Source organism: Miniopterus natalensis, chromosome 11, assembly GCF_054644295.1.
Source record: "Miniopterus natalensis isolate mMinNat1 chromosome 11, mMinNat1.hap1, whole genome shotgun sequence".
NCBI classification, from domain to species: Eukaryota; Metazoa; Chordata; class Mammalia; order Chiroptera; family Miniopteridae; genus Miniopterus; species Miniopterus natalensis.
Window position 1 is genome coordinate 6,520,787 of NC_142091.1, and position 21,794 is coordinate 6,542,580.

At 45.7% G+C, this 21,794-nt stretch overlaps 1 protein-coding gene across 2 annotated transcripts in view; it reads right to left on the bottom strand.

The window, feature by feature from the left end:
- KMT2A (lysine methyltransferase 2A) overlaps positions 1-21,089 on the bottom strand; it is an 82,917-nt gene extending 61,828 nt beyond the window's left edge. For both annotated transcript variants that reach the window (XM_087821509.1, XM_087821508.1), the window contains exon 1: positions 20,661-21,089. In XM_087821509.1, coding sequence (XP_087677635.1) covers positions 20,661-21,089 — 429 coding nt within the window. The remainder of the gene's footprint in view (positions 1-20,660) is intronic.
- Positions 21,090-21,794: the final 705 nt, after the last annotated feature.

The window sequence follows — 21,794 nt, forward strand, 5'->3', positions numbered from 1 at the left end:
TGTGAACATGCCCTTTGGCAACCCTATCTTGGCATTCTTACGTCTTTAAATGTTTAGTCTTAAGAGTTGGAAAAATCAAATTTCTTCGACTACAAAGGTTTATTGATCAATCAGTTGAAAGTAACATCAATAACCACACAGTTAAGTATCAAAACCACCCTGATACTGTTTGAAACTCTTTGTTTTGGAGGCTTCTAATTTTGGTATCATCATATATGGTTTGATCACATGAGGTGGCCACCAGAGAACTAAGAAAATTGCGAAGGACAACCCAAGATGAAGAGACACGAAGGCGACATTGTGCATCTCAGCAGCTCTGGTTAAGAAAGGGGAGCCCTCTCCTCTGGGAATTTATTCCAGTTGGCTATCAGCTCTGCTGGCATATTTCCCTGTGTCTACTGCTACAAGCTCTAAAAGAGCAACATCTAGATGCTGCATTTTAAAGACATGCACACACAATTACTAGTATTTAATCAGTACACGGGACTGAAATGTGTCCACGTCTACTCACTCTGAGGCAGGGTGGTTTCACTTACTCATTTTTGTATTCCTCCGAGTATCTGCACAAATTTTGGACCCAATAAAAGTTTGTAAAATGAAAATAAAGGAAATGCGATACATTAACTGTTTAAAAACATTAAATATCTACTGTGGCAATAGCACTGTAGTAGAATATACTAGTGGACTCCAAAGAATTAGACAATACGATTCTCACTTTTAAGAAGGCATAAAGAGAATGTCCTCAGGCTGGTAGGACAGACTAAATCCAATCATTCTTTCATTTACAGGGTATGCGAGTCCATTTCAGGATTAAGGGATAAAGACTGAAATAAAAGACAATTTCTGCCTTTAAAGACCTGGGAGTCTATCAACAACAGATGAATAAATTAATGTTACAGGATGTTGCCCACCGCTAGAGGAATGGATATGGAAGCACAGCGCAAATGTAACGAACCCCGTTAAGGAGCAAGGGTCAGGAAAGCCATCGCAGAAAAAATACTTAGTTTTTGAAGGGTGGTAAATTGGGGTGTGAGAGATAATAACATACAGGCAGATAAAAGAACATACACACAGAAGTACAAGAGCATGGTATGGAGTGAAATTACAGTCAGTATGGCTAAGGCCCTAACCTAATGCAGGAAAGGTGCACAAGATGGGGGGGGGGGGGGCAGAGACAGATCACAAAAGGTCCTAAATGCCTTCATGAGCTGACCCTTAAGGAAGTATGTGCCTCATCCTAGAGGCTGTAGATCACCAGTGATGTGTTCAGGCAGGAGAGAAGCATGAGTATTAGATTTATATTTTCAAAAGATCACTATGACTACAGTGGGGAAGTAGAGGCTGTCTTTAAAACTAGATGCAGGGCTGGCCAGGTGGCTCAGTTGGTTAGAGCACCATCCCACATGCCAGGTGGTGGGTTTGATTCCCGGTCAAGACATACACCAGAAGCAACCAGTGATGCATAAAGGTGTGGGACAGCAAATCCGTGTTTCTCCAGCCTCCCAAAATAAATTTTATTTTATTTATTCATTGATTGATTTCAAAGAGAGGAAGGGAGCAGTAAAGAGAGAAACATCAATGATGAGAGAGAGTCACTGATCAGCTATCTCCTGCAACCCACTTCTCGGGGGGGGGGGGGGGGGGATCGAGCATGAAACCTAGGCATGTGCCCTGACTGGGAATTGAACTGTGACCTCCCAGTTCATAGGTCGATGCTCAACCACTAAGCCAAGCTGGCCGGGCTCTAAAATCAATTAAAAAACAACAAAAAAAAAACAGGTGCAGAAAGAACAGTTATAAAATGACTGCTGTGGCAATGGGGACTGAGGGAAAGGACAGATTCCATAGACAGCTAGGAGGTAAAAGGGACACATTTTTAACATCAAGGGTTAAGGGAATAGAAAGAAATCATAGACTTGCAGGTGTTTGGTTCGGGCTGATTAGGTTTATGGTGGTACTTACCAAACTGGGAATACAAGAGAGGTTTATAGGAATGGGAAGAGAGGTCACTTTACACAGTTGGGTTTGAGATGCTTATCCAAGCTGTAAGGCACAATGATCTGGAGAAAACACATCTGACTCAGTGAATAGACAAATGCTGAAACCACATGTGAATGCAATCACTCAGGGACAGAGTCCTGAGAAAGGAGGGTCAATGGTGGGTCCCTGAGGAAGACCTGCACCTGACACTGTCCAGGGAAAGGGTAGGCCAAGGACGGAGGCAGAGATGGGATGGCGAGGAAGACCACACGCATTGAGGGATGAGGGCCAACTGGGTATCAAAGCTGCGAGGTGAGCCGGTGAGGCCCAGCTGGATGAGCATGGTCCCAGGCAAGAGAGGCCGCCAGCTTGGTTCCTGGCAGGGCACAAGCCTGGCTCGACGCCCAATAGAGGGCGTGCAGGAAGCAGCCAACTGATGTTCCTCTCACATCGATGTTTCTCTCTCTCCCTCTCCCTTTCTCTAAAATCAATAAAAACATTTTTAAAAAAACAAAAAACAAAAACTGGGAGGTCACCTGTGACTGACCATACAAGGCCAATTTCAGTACCATATTGTTAGAGGCAGGAGAAGTCCAAGTAGAGTGGACGAGGTGTGATTAGAAAGTGACAAAATGAAGTTTAGATTACTCTTTTAAAAAACTCAGCTATATGGGGAAGGAGAGCTAGGGCACAAGGTAGGAAGACCAGCTTGAGAGGGTTCTTTTTTTTAGTTGAATGAAGAGGAGAGTGAGCCTGGCCAGCGTAGCTCAGGGTTCAGCATCAACCTCTGTATGATCCAGATCTCAGTTCAATTCCCAGTCAGGGCACATGCCCAGGTTTTGGGCCTGATCCCCAGTGGGGGACCTGCAGGAGCCGATCGACGACTCTCATCATTGATGTTTCTCTCTCTCACCCCCTTCCTCTCTCTGAAGTCAATAAAAACATATTTTTTAAAAAGAAGAGAATGAAAATCCTCAGAGCAAAACAGTAATAAATAAATGGAAACCTGATGGGGAGGAGGGCTCAGCACTGGGCAGGAATACATACAAAACACAATGAAAGGGAATTCACTGCCATTAGGAAAGGGGCTAAGCATTGATTTAGTTGCAGAAAACATCATAGGCAGGAGTAAGCTTAAAATTCCTCTAAAATCACAAGCAAAAGTTTGATTTAAATGGGCATCTGTCAGGTGCGAAACAACAGATTTCTTCAGATTCTCCAAGAGGCTCACAACCTATAAAAGTTTTTTAAAATACAGGTCTGAAAGAAATAAATCATGGACAATGACTAATTAAGAATAAATGGGGGGGGGAAATAAAATAAATGGGAGGCCCTGGCCAGCATGGTCAGTGGTTAGAGCAGCGCTCCCTGGAGGGTCATGGGTTCAATTCCCAGTCAAGGGCTCGTACCTGGGTTGCAGGTTTGATCCCTGCCCTGGTCAGGGTGTGTGCGGGAGGCAACCAACTGATGTGTCTCACATTGATATTTCTCTTTCCCCCCTCCCTCCCTTTCACTCTCTAAAAATCAATGGAAACAATATCCTTGGATGGGGATTAACAACAATAAAAGAGAATAAATGGGAGAGGGGAAGGGAATAATGGGGAGAAGTGGAAAACCAGACCAGGGACTAGTAAAAACTGACCTGATCGGAAAGGGGCAGCCACAGCAGGGCCAAGGAAAAAGAAAAATGAGTCACCAGAACCTTGCTCATTCTGGGACGGCATGGCCAAAGCGGGTACGATCAGCAGCAGGGAGCGTAACTGCATTCGAAGTTTATTCTGGAAATGGTACATCCACACAGAGCCAGAGTAGGAAAGACACTGAATAAAAGGCGGCCAGAGAGCGGTCTACAGCCCTAATTCAAAGGTGACTGGCACTCAGTCACTCAGCAGGTGTTCACCGAGTGTAGCCAGGCACTGTTTTAGCCTCTAAAGATACACAGGTGAAGGAATGACAAAATCCCTGCTCCATGAGACTACACTCCAGTGGAGACAAAAGTAAACAGGTAACAAATAGAGAAACTAGGGCAGTAAGGAGTTAAGGAGGGTTAGCTGTGGGGTCATTTTCATTAAATGGTCAGGGAAGGCTCCTCTAAGGTGATGGTTACCAAGAACTGGCAAACTATGTGCCACAGGCCAGATCTGGCTGCCACCTAATTTTTGTTCAGTCCATGAGCTAAGAATGGTTTTTAACATTTTTAAATAGTTAGAAAAATCAAAAGAATAATATTTTGTATACATGAAAGGTACATGAAATTCAGATGTCAGCATCCATAGTAAAGCTTCACTGGAGCACAGCACACTCTTGGTTAAAGTTCTGTCCGCGGATGCTTTTGTCCTATAACAGCGGAGCTGAGCATTTAAACAGACTCTCTAGCCTTTGCAGAAAAAAACTTGCTGAACCCTGCTTTAGACCTAAATGAGAAGACCATAAAGATCTAGGTATAGTAGTATTCTAGCCTGACAGTAAGTGCAAAGGCCCAGAGACAGCAACAAGCATGACATGTATGCGACAAAAATGCCTGCGTGGTTCTGCAGCAAAACGAGAGAATGAAGAGAGGGTGCTGCTGCAGCCGACGGAGCAGAGGCGGGCCACAGATGGCTTGGCTGGTCATGGAAGGATTCAGGGTTATTGGGGGTGGGAAAGGGATGGGTTTAGAGGGAGTCTTACTCTTGGAGCACAGGGTAGCTGTGGGAAGAACAGCCATTAGCAAAGTAAGAACACAAGCAAGGAGATAACAAAGCAGCCAAAAGGCGATAAGGGGTAAGGCTGGGGGTTTGGTGGTAGAATCGATGAACACGAGTTGGATTTACAGTACTTTGGAGGTAGTGTAAGAAGACTTTGCTGACAGGTTATTTGGGGTACTATGGAGTTAGTGTAGGAAGACTCTGCTGACGGGTTATTTGGAATATGAATAAAAGAGAGATGAAGGGTAACTCTTAAATTCCAGGCCTAAGCACTTGGGTAAGTAGCAGTCGTTCCAAAATAAGAAGGCGAAAATCAAGGCGTTTTGGACGTGCCAAGTCTCACACGCCTACGGGCATCAGGGGCGCCGCGGCCCACCGTCTCCTGGCCTGGGCAGAGTGCTGGCCGCCGCATGGTAGTCGACATCAGGAGGAATGACACACGTGAAGTACTCAGAATACTGCCTGGCCCACGATAAATGCCAACCCCTGTTACTATTAGACAAATGGAAACGTCAAGTAGGCAGTTGGTTCTACAAGTCTGGGGCCACAAGTAGTAGTCAGGGTAAGAGGCAGATCTGGCATCCTTGGCACATAGAGGAGGCCTGGATGAGATCACCTAGGAAGAGTGTGTAGGTAGAGAAGGTAGCCAAAGGTAGAATCGTAGGTGACCCCAACATTCAGGAGAATTAAGCAGAAGGAAGCCATACAGAATACTGAAAATAATCAGCAAGTTAAGAAAAAGCAGATTTAGTGAGTGTTACAAAATCCAAGAAAAGAGTGTTTCAAGACGGCAGTGGTCAGCTGGTTCAAATGCTGCCCAAAGGCTTAATAGGATGAGAACTGAGAATTATGTATTCAATCTGGCCAGACAGAGGTCTTGAAGACTTTGATAAGAGATTTTTCAGTAGTCATGGGGATAAAAGCCCAACTGGAGCAGCTGAGGACAGGACAAGAGGTGAGAGAGTGGAAACAACATTTTCAATAAGTTTTGCTGTGAAAGGAGTAGAGAATTGGGTAGTAGCTAGAGGACGCGGGTCAAGGGTGTTTTAAAAGAAGGATTATATTAAGACGGACAGTTTTTTCGCGCTGATGAGACCAATGCAGTTGTGAGAAATTGCCAGTGCAGGAGAGAGAGGAGGTAACTGCAGAAAGAGCCCTGAGTAAATGAGAAGGGATGGAAGCAGAGCACAAGGGGAGAGTGTCCTTCCTCAACTGCAGAAAGCAGCAGAGGACACGGTGGTACCTAAGCTTCCCTGTAGCAGGAACAGAAAAGCTATTACACACCATAAGAATATTAAAAACATCTTGACCCATATATTACACCTGGTATAACTGCCTCTCAAGAACCAGTAAGCCAGGAAATGAAGAGTACTACTTGAAACAACCCCGGGAACAACTGTTAACATCCAATTTCCAAAGTATCTTGCAGAGTATTATAATTTTAGTCCTAATAGTCATGCCATATTTTAAGATGGACTCAGTAAAAAGAAATTAGACAGTAACTTCCATGAGGGAAAGGACATGTTCAATGCCAATGCCCCAGCACTTGGTCACCAGCCCGGTACATAGATGTTCTCAGGAAATCAATTACAATTTCCAGTCTCTCCATTTCTTCCTTTGTAGAGTGCTCTACTTAGGAATGCCATCTAGGGGGAAGAACAGCCTCTCTGCAAGCTCTCTGTCATCATCTGTTTAGAAGAAAATATACTGACATCGGTATCATTTCTCAAAAAGTAGGATGTTAACAATAATGCGGCTGAATCTGTAAGAAGGGAAAAGTAAAATGTATTCAAGCATAGTTGAATGTACAGACACCAAGAACAAACTTAAGCCAAGACAGTTTTGAAACCCAGCTACTCCAGAAAGGTATGCAATTATTGAACTAACATCACAGCCTCTTGTCAACAGATGGGCAGGGGCAGGGGCAGGGCCAAATCCAAATTCTCTGTTCCTGGCGCATCAAAAAGAACAGTGGTTGTTTGAATGCATAACAGATAGGAAGAGATTTAAACTGTTTTAAATAATTCCTGCCTGATATCGAGAAATGATAACCCCAAAAGTTAACTAGGATTAAATAGTGCAAGGACAGCTCGGCAGGGCGTGGCTCAGCGGTTGAGCATCGACCTAGGATCCAGAAGATCAGGGTTCAATTCCCAGTCAGGGCACATGCCCAGGTTGCGGGCTAGGCAGCCGATCAATGACTCTCTCATCATTGATGTTTCTACCTCTCTCTCTCCCCCCTCCTCTCCTCTCTCTGAAATCAATAGATATGTTTTTTTTAAAAAAAAATAGTGCAAAGACAATACACTATTCTTCAATAACAAGAGTTGGTAAAATCCCCGCCCCCCACAAGAATGAAATGTTTTCAAATATTTAATTGAATTCTACCTAGCAACTGGCACATGGCCCCGCATCCTCACTCCATGTCAACAAGAGCAAGAAGCCAAGATGCTCAAACAGCTAAGCAAATGAGACAGGTGTACTCTACCCATCCTGCTTCAGAAAGGGGCAACTGTAAAGTTGCTCATTTGTTTAAAAAAAAAAGGAACAGCAAAATAAACTCACTGCATCAGATAGTAAGCTATACAGATTGTTGGCAATGCCCCAAATTACTCTGCAGGGTCTTTAAAAATCAAAACAAAATAGCAAGACAGGTCTATCTGCAGACTCCTAGGTCCCAAGCCTAAACTGGTTCACCTGCCTGCACCACATTCTCAGGGGTTATTCTTCTGTTTAATAGGAAAGTACCACAAAATGACCAGATCCACTTGAGGAGACTGGAAAAATTAAACAAACACCAACACTGTTTTCAGAGATGGTTCTTTTTATTATAAGAGGTTTTAATCTCCCATATGCCAACTTTAAGTAGCTAACTTCATTTTGTACTATATGTTCATTCGACTACAAGGTTCTACTATAAATTTCTATTTTTTCTTCCAGTTTGTTTGTTCTTATCTTGGTGCAAAACTCAGGTTGCATCTTTCCTTCTGGGAAGATGGGCTGTTGAAAGACAAACAGCAACAAAAGTAACACTGAGGAATTCACAGCCTCCTTTCTTCTGCAGGTAAAGAGGGTTCTCTGTCCCCAGTGTGCTGAAGGAGCAATGGTAAGTTAGATGACAAAAGTGAACATTCCCTTTGGCAATAAAACAAAGCTACCAAGTCAGCCAACACAATTTTGACCCAATATTTTTTAGGAATTAATGTTCAACACATGAGTTGAGAAGTTTTATGTTCTTAATATCTCGAAAAACCAAGACTCTCTTCTACCAGATCATGATTGGAAGCTTCCCATCACTTTCTGAGAAGCCCACATTATGCGGCATTAACCTATTTTAAAAAAAAAGTCCCCAGTATTTTTTTATTACTCCAACACTAGTCTGTCAAGTAGAATAAAGAATCATGAGTTATTCTTTGCTTTTGTAACCTCTTGCTCTCTGAATTATACCTGCATGACCAGGAATTAAGTTATAGGAACAATGCGAATCTTTTGTATTTCCAATTCCCAGAGTTTCTCAAATGACACCCCATTTGGGGAATCAAGCTGCCCTCAACTTTGCACCTCTTGCAGAGCTCCTGCAACAACCCAGTTTCATCTTGAACTCCAGTCATTTTTATGAGGTTATCTGGTTAAGAGTGAACAGTATTTCCCATGATGAAACTTAGAAAATATTCATTATATGTAAATAACCTTAACTAAACCAAGTATCAGTTCACCTAAAAGGAGGAATTTATACACAATTCCAGTGCCAAATTAAAAAGTCCTAAAGCTTCAATAACCCAATCAAGGTTTTAGAACTAAGAGTTGGTAAGAAGACGAGCTGGTATTAATAGCAGTTGCCCAGACTCTGCATAATCTACACGAATAATCCCAATTCAGTTTTCATTCTGACTGTACAGGAAATGCTTTCTGCAACCCAACATATCTAAAAGGTTTCATTCTGAGTGATGCAAGTCCTCCACACAGCCTCAAATGCTCAGGGTCAGAGACCTTGGTAATCCTCATTCATATGAAGCAAATTTACTTTAGATGGGAAAGGATTTACAAAGTACTTGTTAATGATACATCCACAAGCAGTGGTAACCTTAACAAGCAATATTCTGAAGCACACCTCTTTAAACTACAACTGAAAATGGACATAAAAGCTACACACACTTACTTGTTTCCTATATTGAAACCACACCTATTGTTTTCCCTGGTTTCCCTTTATGTTTAGGATTTCTCTCCTAGCCCCATTTACTAAAATTTTATTTGACTATAAAACTACTATAAAATCATTTCATAATGACATCTCTCTGGCATTTCCTACTGAAAGTTAATTATTGCCATAAACTGACAATTCAAATAAAATACTTCTTAGGGAGCCAGTGAGGTCCTAGGACCCCTTGGGTAATATCAAAAAGTACAACACATGATCCATGCCCTCTAGGATCTGAATAAAAATATTCTTATTGATTCACAGAATGAGAAGGTAGCTTGAAAGGTCATTTATATATATATATATATATATATATATATATATATATATATATATATATACACACACACACACACACACACACACATACACACACACACACACACATATATATGTAGAGAGGGGGGAGAAAGAGGGAGGGGGATAGGACTGTACTTGAAAAATTCACCTCCAGAAAAGATCGTAAAATTATTTTGGTACCCTTTTTACCATCACTGTAATGACAACCATCATTAGCAAAAAGTTCTTTACACAGCTACCCTCTGCTTCAGTTTAAACCTATTTTTTTCTTATTCTAATATCAGTGGAGCTGGAAAACAGCTGGTTACCATTCCTAACCATGGCTTCGCCCATGTTTTTGAAGAGTGACGAAGGTGCCTCTCAGCCTTTCGCGCTCCCAGCCTTTCTTCCCAGGACTGGCTTCCAGTCACATCACCACCTTTCCAGGCTCCTCATCCCTTTCAAGCTGAGGGGCCTAGAAATGGAAACAGCACCCGAGCAAGAGGGGAATCCGCGCCAGGATTATATAAAAGAGACGGTGCCGCCCCTCAGGATACCACATCACTTTTAAAACCCCAATCAGGACTTTCACAAAAATGTCCTGAAACGGCTCTCAGACTTTCCTTTGTGATACTTTAGTTTACTATTTTAAAAAAACTTGAGCCTTGACCGGGTAGCTCAATTGGTTAGAGCATTGTCCTGATACACCAAGGTTAAGGGTTCGATTCCCAGTCAGGGCACATACAAGAAGCAACCAACGAGTTCATAAATAAGTGGAACAAATCGATGTTTCTCTTTCTCCCTCCTGTCCTCTCTCTAAAATAAAAAAATAATTATCCTTAGACTTGTACAACATTAATAGCTTATATGTAGTATGTCCTTGCAATGTGTTCCTAAAAGTTGTAAGTATATCAAATTTCCAATTCAACATTCACTGATATCCTCCTATATGAAAAGTCATCATTGTAAACAGTATAAAACATAATTGGTGACTTAGAAATGGCCCACGTCTTAAAGAAATTGTAATCTAATGGGGGAACGACAGATACAATAAAAAGTATTTACAACATAAAATATCCCAGAGCCCTGGCCAGTGTGGCTCAGTTGGCTGGAGCGTGGTCCTGTGTATCGGAAGGTCATGGGTTCAATTCTCTTGGGGCTCAAGAGTATCTTTCTCACATCGATGTTTCTCTTTCAAAATTTTTCTCCCTCTCCCCCTTCCTCCCTTCTAAAATCAATTCTTTAAGGGTAGGTATAAAGTACAAAAAAAAAAGAGAGAACAGGAAATGAGAAGTTGAGTTTCAACTAGTAGTGGTATCTGTAAAAACTTCATTCACACACTTCATAGAAGAGTTGGGATCTATGGATCTGAACTGAGCCATGAAAGATAAATAAGCCAGAAGCAGGGCAAGATGGGAAAGACTTTAAGGCAAAGAAGAGGCATTAGCAAAGGTGTAAAGCAGGTGCACACAGACTGTGGAGAACATCCAATAGACTGGTATTCGAATATGGTGGGAGCACATAAATGAGAATGTCAAGAGGTAATGTTCAAAATGTACAAATGTAGGCTAGCAGACTATGAAGGGCTGAGAATTTTAAATATTATTTTATATTCAGCAAGAAGTCAAAGGATTTTAAGAGTGAAATGACATACTCAGATGTGAAGTCAAGAAAACCGCAACTAACACTGCATACAGTGAAAAGGAAGGCAGTCGGGCTATCGTAATAATCCACGTGACAGCCACGGAAAGTTAGAGGCGGCCAGGGTAGAGGACACTCCCCGCACATCATGGACAAGCCTGAGGCCGGCCGGACCGTGCGGGAAGAGGAAGGAGCTGAGGCAGCATGCCCCCGGGAGGGTGAGGGCGCTTTCAAGGAAGTACAGGTCTGACCCTGATTTGAGTTCTCCCTCAGCCACGTCCTAGCCATCTGACTTAAGAAAACTGTTTAACTAGTCTGTGCCTCAGTTTCTTCATCTGTAAAAGACAGTACGTTAGGTATTTTAGCAAACCTTTTGAGAGATAAAGCGGAACTGTATTTTTCCTTTTTAAGCATACTACCCTCTACTAGTTCTTAAACTTTAATCTGTAGGGATGTAAAGCACAGCACAGGGGATACAGTCAATAACTATGGTGCCAGAGGGGGTACTAGATTTATTGTGGGGATCACTTCGTAAGTTATACAAATGTCTGACCACTATGCTGTACACTTGAAACTAATACAATAGTGAATGTCAGCTCTAATCGAAAAATTAAAATAAAAACTTGACTATTCTATTTGTAGTTATTTTTATTTCTCAAGTTAAGTTCCGAGCTCCAGAAATTGTAACCTACAACTTAGCATTTCTTCTGTAATTAAAATGTCAACTCCATTGATCTCTGCAGACTTACTGTCCCCAAGCAGAAACTAGAGAACAGATGTCAGAATTACCGAGTAAAGACTAATAGATCTGAACCTGGGGGCCAAAAACCCTGAAGAGCCTCAGAGTTGTTGTAGGGGATCACCAAGTACAGTGGTACCTGGGTTTTCGAATGTGACCCGTTCCGGAAGACCGTTGGTGTTCTGAAATGATCGAAATCCGAGGGATCCACAGCTGACAGCTAGGCCTCAGGATCTAGTGCAAGCCACGTGGCCTGTTAAACTTCCGAGGGGTGTTTGAGAACCGAAGCATTTCCTTCCAGGTTTACAGCATAGTTAAGCAAAAATGCTTGTCCATGGAGATGTTCAAAAACCAAGGTACCACTGTACTCACAATCTTACAAAGATAAGGAACACTAGTCATAGAGACCAAAGGAGCAACTCCAATATAGCTGCCTTGGCCTGATAATTATGCAGCTCACAGGGGCAGTGTATGCCTCGGTACCCTGCCTTCCTATTCACTGTCTCCTTCTTCCTCCGCCCTTTTTTGCCTTATCTCTAATTATGTGCTAGTTGAACATCAATGGTACACACAGTTACCAAGACGAATGGCTGGCCTTCAGTTTGGTTCTAACTTACGGATAAACTTAATACCCAGACTAAAATCAAGAACATTCTAAAGTCAAGGTTATAGCACTCAAGTAGGTACTTATGCATACCTCAAAGTAATGAAAACCAGTTATCTTGGTGAAAAAAAGTCTACAGCATTCATGTAATTTCAATATCTAATAATAATCAGGGTTTCCTATAGACCAGGCAAAATACTCTGCTAAGTACTCTGCATGCTAAGTACTCTGCATGCATAATTTCAATTAAGTTTCACAATAATCTTATTGAGCATGATTGCTGGTAATTTGCAAATAAAGAAACTGAAGTATGGAGAGGTTAAGAAATTTTTCAAAGGTCAATCAACTAATAACTGGCGGTGCTAAGATCTGAACCCAGGCAGTCTAAATCCAGAGCCCATGGTTTTAACAGGTCTTAATTATACTACTATGCTATACTATGTCATACTATTACAGATTAGATAATGAGGGTCTCCCCTCCTTTGTAAAGGTATTTATATATGCATAAATAAAAAATCCTAGCTAGAGAGATTACAAAAAAAATTTCCTCATTAACTAAGCTTAAAGAGATGTTATCCACATGGTTTTACTGCTTGTAATTAAAGGCAATAACCTAGGAACAATGTTGCATGTTTGTGTTTGATCCACAAATTCGTTAATACTCAAGAATGAACAGAAGTTGAAAACAGGTACATGTGAATATTTATTTCTCTCAGTATACATATTTATTACAGATATTTGTAATTAATGTCTCCCCAGTTTTTAGAACTGAGATAGTAAAAAGGAGAGTTTAATGAAAAAATTTTTCTCCAAAAACATTCCTCATAAGTAATTACTCTCCCAGATGGAAACAGAAAGCCACAATCACCACGATGCCATCAAATAACAACACTGCTTCCTCAGCGAAGCACGGATCCTCAGGGGTGGATCTCGCTAAAACAGTGTGAATGTTAGAAAGGTTCCCAGTTCTTACTGCTGAAGGACACCAAAAAATCTGTGCCCAAACATTCCAATCAAATAAAAACAGAAATGCAGGAAAACAGAAAAAATATATGGAAGAAAGCACAACTCTAGAAATAAATGCCAGTGGAATAGATCCTACTCCAGTACCGTACAAGGCATTGCTGCAGCAATAATTAAAGGTAAGGTATCTGGGGAAATCCCTTCAAGTCTATTTGTCAAACAGAAAAACAACTACTCATTTCAAAGAAAGGGGAATTTTCATACAGAGTACAGAAAACTGCCAACTAACTCTTACATGTATATCTTTAACTGTTAAAACTCATTAGGGTAGTATTCACCATCTAAAAAGTTAAACCAAGTTTGGCCTCTAACAAGTTTTGTACTAATCCTACAAGGGAATTTAGGTCATCCAAAACAACTATAAATCACACAACAAAATTCTTCTTTCAAATGTCTTACTTAGTCATTAAAAGTAAATGTCTGGCAGAGGCTACAGCTGGTTGGCTTCCCCTGGTGTGTAACCTGACAAGGTACAAAGCTCATTGAAATATTTAACAGTGGTAGTATGGATTTCTTTGGATAGGTCAAGAAAAGCAGCTCATCCTTTTTAAAAACATAAAGAACCATTTTATGGGATGTCATTCTCAGTCCAAGTGTCTGTGCATTTCCTCGGGGCTTTCTAAAGACCTTATAGAGGGGGGAAATGAAAAGACTAACAAAGGACCCCTTTTCTCTCTCATTCCCAACATAATCCACCTCAGCCACCGGGCCAGTGGCATCCACACTGTCATAAATGCCAGCAATTAGAGAATGAGACCATAAAACCACCCACACTCAGGTGTGAGCGCGCAGGCCTCCGGCTTTTTAACCGTGCCATACAGATCCTGTACTTCATTCTTCCAGGCCCCCTTCACAACCCATGAAACAACAGCAACAAAAAGCAGCCTTTGTCTGCCTGCCTCATACTGATGTGATCAATGAAACCATCTGGGTCCAGGTGAAGGATTTAAGGTTCCTTTTTCTTAATAAAGAGTGCATTTCCTCCAGCACGCCACACATCGATCCACCAAAGAACATGCTGTGTTTTGAGCACTAATATAATGGAAACTAAAGTGAAGCTCCATTTTCCAGAAAAATTACTTTACCTATTCTGAAGCTACTCTAGAAGCCTGGGCAATTCCTAAATCTCCCAAGGAATATTGCAGCCTACGAAAGTATTCTTAGTTAACTCAATAATTCCTAGAACCTCCTGAAGTCTTTCTAATCAAAAAGTTAATTTAAATCTCAGTTAACTTTCATTCAGTCTGTTTTAAAATCTGAAACAATTTAGAAGCAAGCAATATTTCATTCACTGTCTTCACAACCTACCAGTCCATAAAAATCACATGTCTGTGATTTACTCCAAATAAGGTTTTACTTATCAAGCTTTAAAACAATCTAGGTGAGACCCAAACAAATACTCTGTGAGCTCTTTAGCTTCCTCCTTCCCAAGAGTGCCTGCGGGGTCAAGGCTCCGATTAAGATGTAGATATGCATGTCAAAGTCATTAGTAGTAATTTAACCTTTCTTGATACCCGAAAATAACATGCATAACAGAAGGTTCCATCCCAGAAATCCCAAAATAAATTCCTCCCCAGAAGTAGTGACAGTCACAAAGCTTCCCCCTCTCAGAGGTCTATGCCACTGGGCTCTCTACCCTGGCAGGCAGAAGACTGGAAAGAGACAAGAAAGCCTTCAGCTAAATCTAGACGCACGCTGAAGTACTGTGCCAACACTAGTGGAATGTGGGCAGCAAAGAGATCTTAATTAGGAGACCTACAATTAAATACAGTGAGTCTTCAAGAGAGAGGCAAGGAGTATGTGATGCCTCGCAGCAAGCGAAGCACTTGGCCACCCCTCCAGCCACAGGGCAAGGAAGGCAATGGGGGGCATTGAGTCTGCATAGCTCAAAAGAACAGCTCCAAGGTGAGAAAACAGGGGAATTGAGTCAGGATGCAAGTATTTTCTTTTCTCAACTTCCAATCAGAAGATGAATCACTATTTTGTGAATGATTTCCTACAGGAGCATGTGCCTTAAGATAATTAACAGGACGGTAACCCACATGTCATATGGTTTCCAGTGAGAGATGAAGAAAAGTTATAAAGACTGCATTTCTGATCCTCAGTACAAACCCAAGTACTACATTAGAGCGTAACAATCACTCCCTGAAAGGTAGGTACCATCACTTTGGATTTACAAATACATTAGTGTACTGGATTTTTCCCTCCCTCCCTTCCTTCCTCCTTCCCTCCTTCCCTCCTCCCTTCCTCCTTTCCTCCCTCCCTCCCTCCCTTCCTCCCTTCCTCCCTTCCTCCCTTCCTTCCTTCCTTCCTTCCTTCCCTCCCTCCCTCCCTCCCTCCCTCTCTTTCAATGTTTTATTGATTTCAGAGAGAGGAAGGGAGAGGGGGAGATAGAAGCATCAATGATGAGAGAGAATCACTGATTGGCTGCCTCCTGCACGCCCCCTACTGGGGATCAAGCCAGCAACCCAGCACCTGCCCTGACCAGGAATCCAACTGTGATATCCTGGTTCATGGGTTGACACAACCACTGAGCCACGCGGCCGGGCCCAGATTTTTCTTTTAATTTAAAAGCTCACACATCTAGAGGAATACAACACACAGTCTGAAAATAACTTCCCTCTTGAACCATGAACCTACAACACTGAAACATGAAAACAAATTTAGCCAAACAAGGACTCTAAACACCAGATGAGTAATATTTAAAATTTGATCTTCATTTTTCTTATAATTAAAATCGGTCAGCTTCAGCCAAGAACTTTTTCCATACAGTTAAGTCTTTATATTTTGTTCATATAATGAAAACTTTCCAACCAAGTTGATATTTCCCTTCCCAATGATGCCAGTTAAATGGGCAAATGTACAATCTGATATTAAAAATAACCAGAGACACTCTCTTTAAATAAACTCAGAATAAGAAATTCTGACCTGACCAAAAAAATTAACACAATAGAAAAGAATCGGAACACTGGAGTACAAAAGGGTTAATGAGCTAATATTCAGACAACCTTTTCATTTCTCAGAAGTTTTAGGTTAAAAGTGAACTGCCTAAGGTCCCACCGCTGAACAGAGAGAGAGAGGAGTGCGAGGACAGTCCCTGTCCACTGACTTCCACTCGAAGGCTCTTCTAGTCCACTGTGTTCTCTGCTTCATTTTCCTCCTGCCAAGCTCAGGATGAGCTGGAAAGGCAATGAAGGAGCAATTCCCACTCTTAGTACATGTGCCCAAAAAAACAGGAAGAAAAAATCACAGCCTGGCTGGCGTGGCTCAGCGGCTGAGCATCGACCTAGGATCCAGGAGATCTCGGTTTGATTCCCAGTCAGGGCACAGGCCCGGGTTGCGGGCTCGATCCCCAGCAGGAGGCGGGCAGGAGGCAGCTGATCAATGACTCATCACTGATGTTTCTATCTCTCTCTCCCTTCTTCTCTCTGAAATCAATAAAGATATATTAAAAAAAAAAAATCACGGAACTCTCCAACTACAGAACCATCATCTTCTCTAAGCCAACCCAAGGGCCCGCCTCAGTCTACCTCAGCTGAACCGCATGTCAAATGAAAGCAAACACATACCAATGTATGGACTGCACTTTAGTTTCCATTCTGTTCGTGCTTATATATTAGGCACAAACGCAATTCAGTTTCAACTTATTTCTAATTAAAGTTTGCCAAATATTATGATCAGGGTCTGAAAAGTATGCTTTCAACATTTTGTGAGGTGGTAGGGAAGATAACTGAATTATGAAATTAATAAACAAAGACTAGCCCTAGCCGGTTTTGCTCAGTGGTTGGAGCACTGGACTGTGGAATAAAGGGTCCCGGTTCGATTCCAGCCAAGGGCACATACCTCGGCTACAGGCTCGATCCCTGGCCCTGGTCGGGGTGCATGCGGGAGGCAACCAATCTATGTCTCTCTCACATTGAACTTTCTCTCCCTCTCTCTCCCTTCTACTCTCTCTGAAAAGCAATGGGGGAAAAATATCCTCCAGTGAGGATTTTTAAAAGTTATAAATAAACAAACAACCATAGACTAGTTGCTGATAAACCATTTCTGGGGTTTATATTAAAGCAGTCCAAGTTCTAGTCGACAGAGAAGATGCTATACTATGTTTATTTAGATGACAAAGCAGAGTAATATTTATTACCTGAGATAATCCTCATTTACATGGAGCACTGACACTAGGTGGGCAAGGAGACACAAAAGCAGACCTCTGTGATTTCTCGCAGTGCTCAACAGAAATCAAACTAAGTCTACTTCCTAATTGTCAAGCAGAGAGCCAGAATAGGAGACCAGCAACACCTATGTTTTCCAAAATAACCCCATTCCAACAGAATTTGGTGATGAAGAATTCTTACATGTGGTTGTTACCAAGAGAGCTAATCAATGAGGGAAGTTAGGGGACATGTGGCCGCCAAGGACAAGCCTCCTATGGGCTAAAGGAGTTTCAACAGGGAAATGATCTAGAAGTCCTGTTATCTTTCAACCACCTTAACTTACTAGTTCTGTAAGTATTAACTTAGGTTTTGCTATGAACAAGTTACAGTCATTATTCATGGGTCACAAGCCATGTCTTCCTGAATCCAGGAAGACCTGATACAGAGCTGCAAGGGAATTCCGAGAAGCAATCTTTAGAATTTGCAAGTGTGTCAGCCCAGGGAAATCCTAAACCTCCCTTTTGGAACTTTATCATTGATTTGTAAGACCCTGTAACAAAATGCTTGGTTTCTACACTGAACACACTACCAGGTCAAAGGACACAATCATTTGGGTTAGTAATAAACCATACTATGGGTTAGCGCTAATCAAAACCACCAACACATCCTAGATTGCCTCAAACGATCACATAAAAAGCTTACCAATGAAACAACAGCTCATTTAAGCCCAAGTCAGAAAAAATACTGAAGCTTAAGTAAGCAGCTGACCACTCTTCTCATAATGAGGTAGCAACTACTGTTCAGGGAAAACTTTTGAAAGAAGAAAAAACTTACTAATATGACCTTATCTGAAATAACTGCAATTCTTTAACAGGCTTCACTCACTACATACTACAGCTAAGCAAAATAATGCCAGTAGATAAGAAAATGTTAGCACCTGATTAAAACTTCAAAGGTGATTTATCAAAGACCAACAGATAAAATATTCTGGTGCCCAGACATTAGGTCCCTGAATCCAGGTGACTCTCTTTCTCGCCAGTCTCTTAAAAAGCTGTAATTGGAAACTGTCGGCATAAAACTTTGCTTTTTAATATGTGATGACATTTGGAATGTGAACACTTGGTCCTTCAATACAAAATACATAAGCATGCTAAACAAGAAGAAAATACTTCTCAAGATCCTCTTAAAATAGACTAACTTCTCCTAATTGAGGTTTTCTTATTATACTCAAATATACATGGGGCTAAAATTCTACATATAACCAGGCAAGTCTCAATTTTGAAAATAAGCAGATAAATGAAAAGTCTTTTTTTTTTTTTTTTGCTGCTGTATCTTTTAGAAAAGCAAAATCAACTCACATTTAAGCACCAACTCCATGCAAGTAACCTGAACGGTTCAGTCTTTTTGTCATGTATGAGGCCTTTGGTTCTCCAACTACATGGGATCTGTGTTGTTAGCTTAAAAAATACAGAATTGGCCTTTCAAAAAAAAATAATAATCTACAGCAACCAATAAATAGTCTCAAGCAACCCTGCTGACTGCAGCTGCCTTCTGAAGGCTGGGAAGAGGAGGCGGAGACAGAGCAGAGAGGCAGGGAAAGGGCCGCTGCAGCTAGCTAGCTACATAGCAAGGAACACGCCCCCACCATGTCCTCCCTGCTCCACCACAAGGCGGGTTGTCAGCCTCCTGACCAGGCTGCCTTAGAGACGACTTTTAAAAGGAGGCAGGAAGAGTAACAACGGAAAAATGCCAGCTCCTTGAAAGGAGGGGCCGGGGTAACTGGGATCTCCCCCCCCCTTCCTCCCAGGATCTTTGAGTGCATCTAGAGGGGTGTGGGGTACCAGCGGGGATAGGGGTTTGCCCAGGATATTCTGTGCGCACTAACGGCAGAGCACGCAGGAAATGCCTGGTTATCTTTCCCTTTCTGTTTCAATCAAGAGCACTCCAGAGCAGCAGCCCCACACCCCCTGGGTGGCGGCCCCTCCAGCGGCCCTTCCTCCCCCTGGCATCCCTCTTCCACTCCCCGCCCTCCCCTGCGACTCAAACTCCCCCTCGCACCCAGCGGAAAATGCATGCCCAAGGCCGTGGCTGAACCTGAACTCAACTTCCCTCGCTTGCCAGGGCAACTTTCTTTTTCGCTGAAGGAGGCTGAGCGGTGCCTATCAGAGCATCCCCATTCTCTCCCCAGCACTAACGTGGAAGGGCAAAGATCTCGAGTCAGAGACACCCCTAACTGTTCCTAAGGAGTAACTGCTTCATAGCCCCCTTCCCCGGCCAGAAGCGACCGCCACCACACGCGAAAGCAGAACCGCCCCTCGTCCGCTCCTCTCACTCCAGCCCTGCTCCCACCCCTTCCACGCCCCAGGACTGGCCTAGGAAAAGGTGGATCAATAACGAAATGTCGGAGACGAGGCGGCCGGGAGGGAGCCGGGGCTGGAGGCCGCGCGCCGCCCCGCGCGGCGGGGGTGGGAGGGCACCGCTTCCCCGGGGACGCCGCCCCGGCCCCCCATGTCCCCGCGCGGGCCCCTCCGCGCGGGAGGGAAAGCTGCCTCCGCGCGGGGACGGGGAAGGCTGCTCGGGGCCAGGGGCCGGGGCGGCGGGCGGGCTCCCCCAAGACCCTAAGGAGGCCGGGCGCAGTGGCGGCAGAGCCGTTCCCTGCTTCCAGGGGCTGAACCCGCAGCTGCGACGGGAGCCGGCTGCCGCGCGGGGCGGCCACCGTTACCCGGGAGGGCAGGCGGGGCCGGGCAGCAGATTTCCCCGCCGGGGCAGGGCGGCGGGCGGGAGCGTGCCCCGGCTCGGGTGGGGACGGGCGAAGGAAGGGGGAGTGGCTGCAGCCCGGGGACCGCGGCCGGGATGCAGCCGGGGCCCGTCAGGTTTTCGGAAGCAAGGTGCTGGGAGAGACGCAGGTCCCCAAGGACAGGCAAGCGCGGCCCTGGGGAGGCCACCACCCGGGAGGTGCCCAGGGAAGACCTGCCCCGGGAGGAGAACATCTGCCCGGGAGGGAGGCGGGCCGCGGAGGGATCGGGGCTCGGGCGGGAGGTGGGCGGCATCTCGCCGGGATGAGGTAATCTGCGCGGGGAGGAGGGCTCAGTCCCGGGATGGGAAGCCCCGCGAGGGGTCCGTGCCAAGGCATCTGGGCGAGGGTCGGGGGGGGCGGCGCCCTCCGCCAGAGGGGCTCACCCTGGGCTGGGCGCCTGGGGTCCCGACCCACGCTCGGGGTCCCGAGACGGGAGGGCTCTGGCCCGGGTCGGGGACCCGGGACGGTCCCCGAGCGAGGATGCTCCGCACCGGAGGGGGGAGGGGAGGAGGCTCCGCAGAGGGTCGAGACCCCGGGCCTGGGGGTTCCTCGCCCCCTTACCTCTCCGCTGCCGCCTCCCCCGCCGCTCTCCCCAAACACCGCCCGGAACCGGCGCAGGTTGGTGCCGATGGCGGCCGAGACCTGCAGCGCCGCGTCGAAGCCCGGGCCCACCCGGAGCAGGGCCGGCCCGGAGGAGGCCGAGGACGATGACGAAGTCGAAGACGAGGCGGACGACGCGGAGGCGGCCGAGGCGGCGGCCGCTGCCCCGGGAGCCCCGGCCCCGCTGCTTCCCGCCGCCGCGGCCGCCACAGCCGGGGGGGAGGGGGGCGCCCCGAGGCCGCCGCCGCCGCCGCCCGGGGGCCCGGGGGGCAGCAGCAGGGCCGGGACGCGCTGACGCGGGGCGCCCCCCAGGCCCCGGCGCCCCCCGCCGCCGCCGCCCCCGGTGGTCCCGGGCCGGGCGGGGAAGCGCCACCGACAGCTGTGCGCCATGTTCGCCCCGTGAAGTGAAGCAGCGAGAGGGAGAGGCGACAACACAGGGGGGCGGGGAGGCGGAGGCCGCGGGCCCGGGAACCTGCCTAACCCGCCCGGCGCCGCCCCCGCCTGCGCGCCGCCGGCCGCCACGCCGAGCGCCGGGCCGCGCCCGCCGGCCCCGCAACCTGGATGCCCGGCTGCGGCCCCCGCTCCCCACGCCCGGCCGCGGCTGCACCGCCCGAGGCCCGGGCCGCCGCCTCGCGCCCGCCGCCCGCCCCGCAACCTGGATAAGCGCGTGCCCCGCCCTCCGGGAGCGGCGGGGCTCGGGAACAGGAGGGGGAGGAAGCCGAGGAGCCGCGCGGAGCGCGGGTTCCGGGGGGGAGGGGGCGCGGGCTGGGAGGGCTGGAGGCGGAGGGAGCAGGCCGCCGGCCGCCTCCAGGGCCCGAGGCCGATTACACACGTTCCCGGGATGCTCTGGGAACCGGACGCCCGGGAGCGCGGCTTCCAGGGGAGCGCGGCCGCCGGCTCGGGGGTGGGGCGCCTCCTCCGCCTCCGGGCGCCGGCGCAGGGGGTCGCCCCGGCCTGACGCCCGCAGAATGAAAGACCCCGTATTGTACTACTCGCAAAACGGAAGCGTCGCCCGCTTCACCATGTGCAGGACAGAAAGGCCTTCAATGAACGCGCTTTAAAAATAAAAAGGCGCCCCTCCCATTTCCCTGCCGG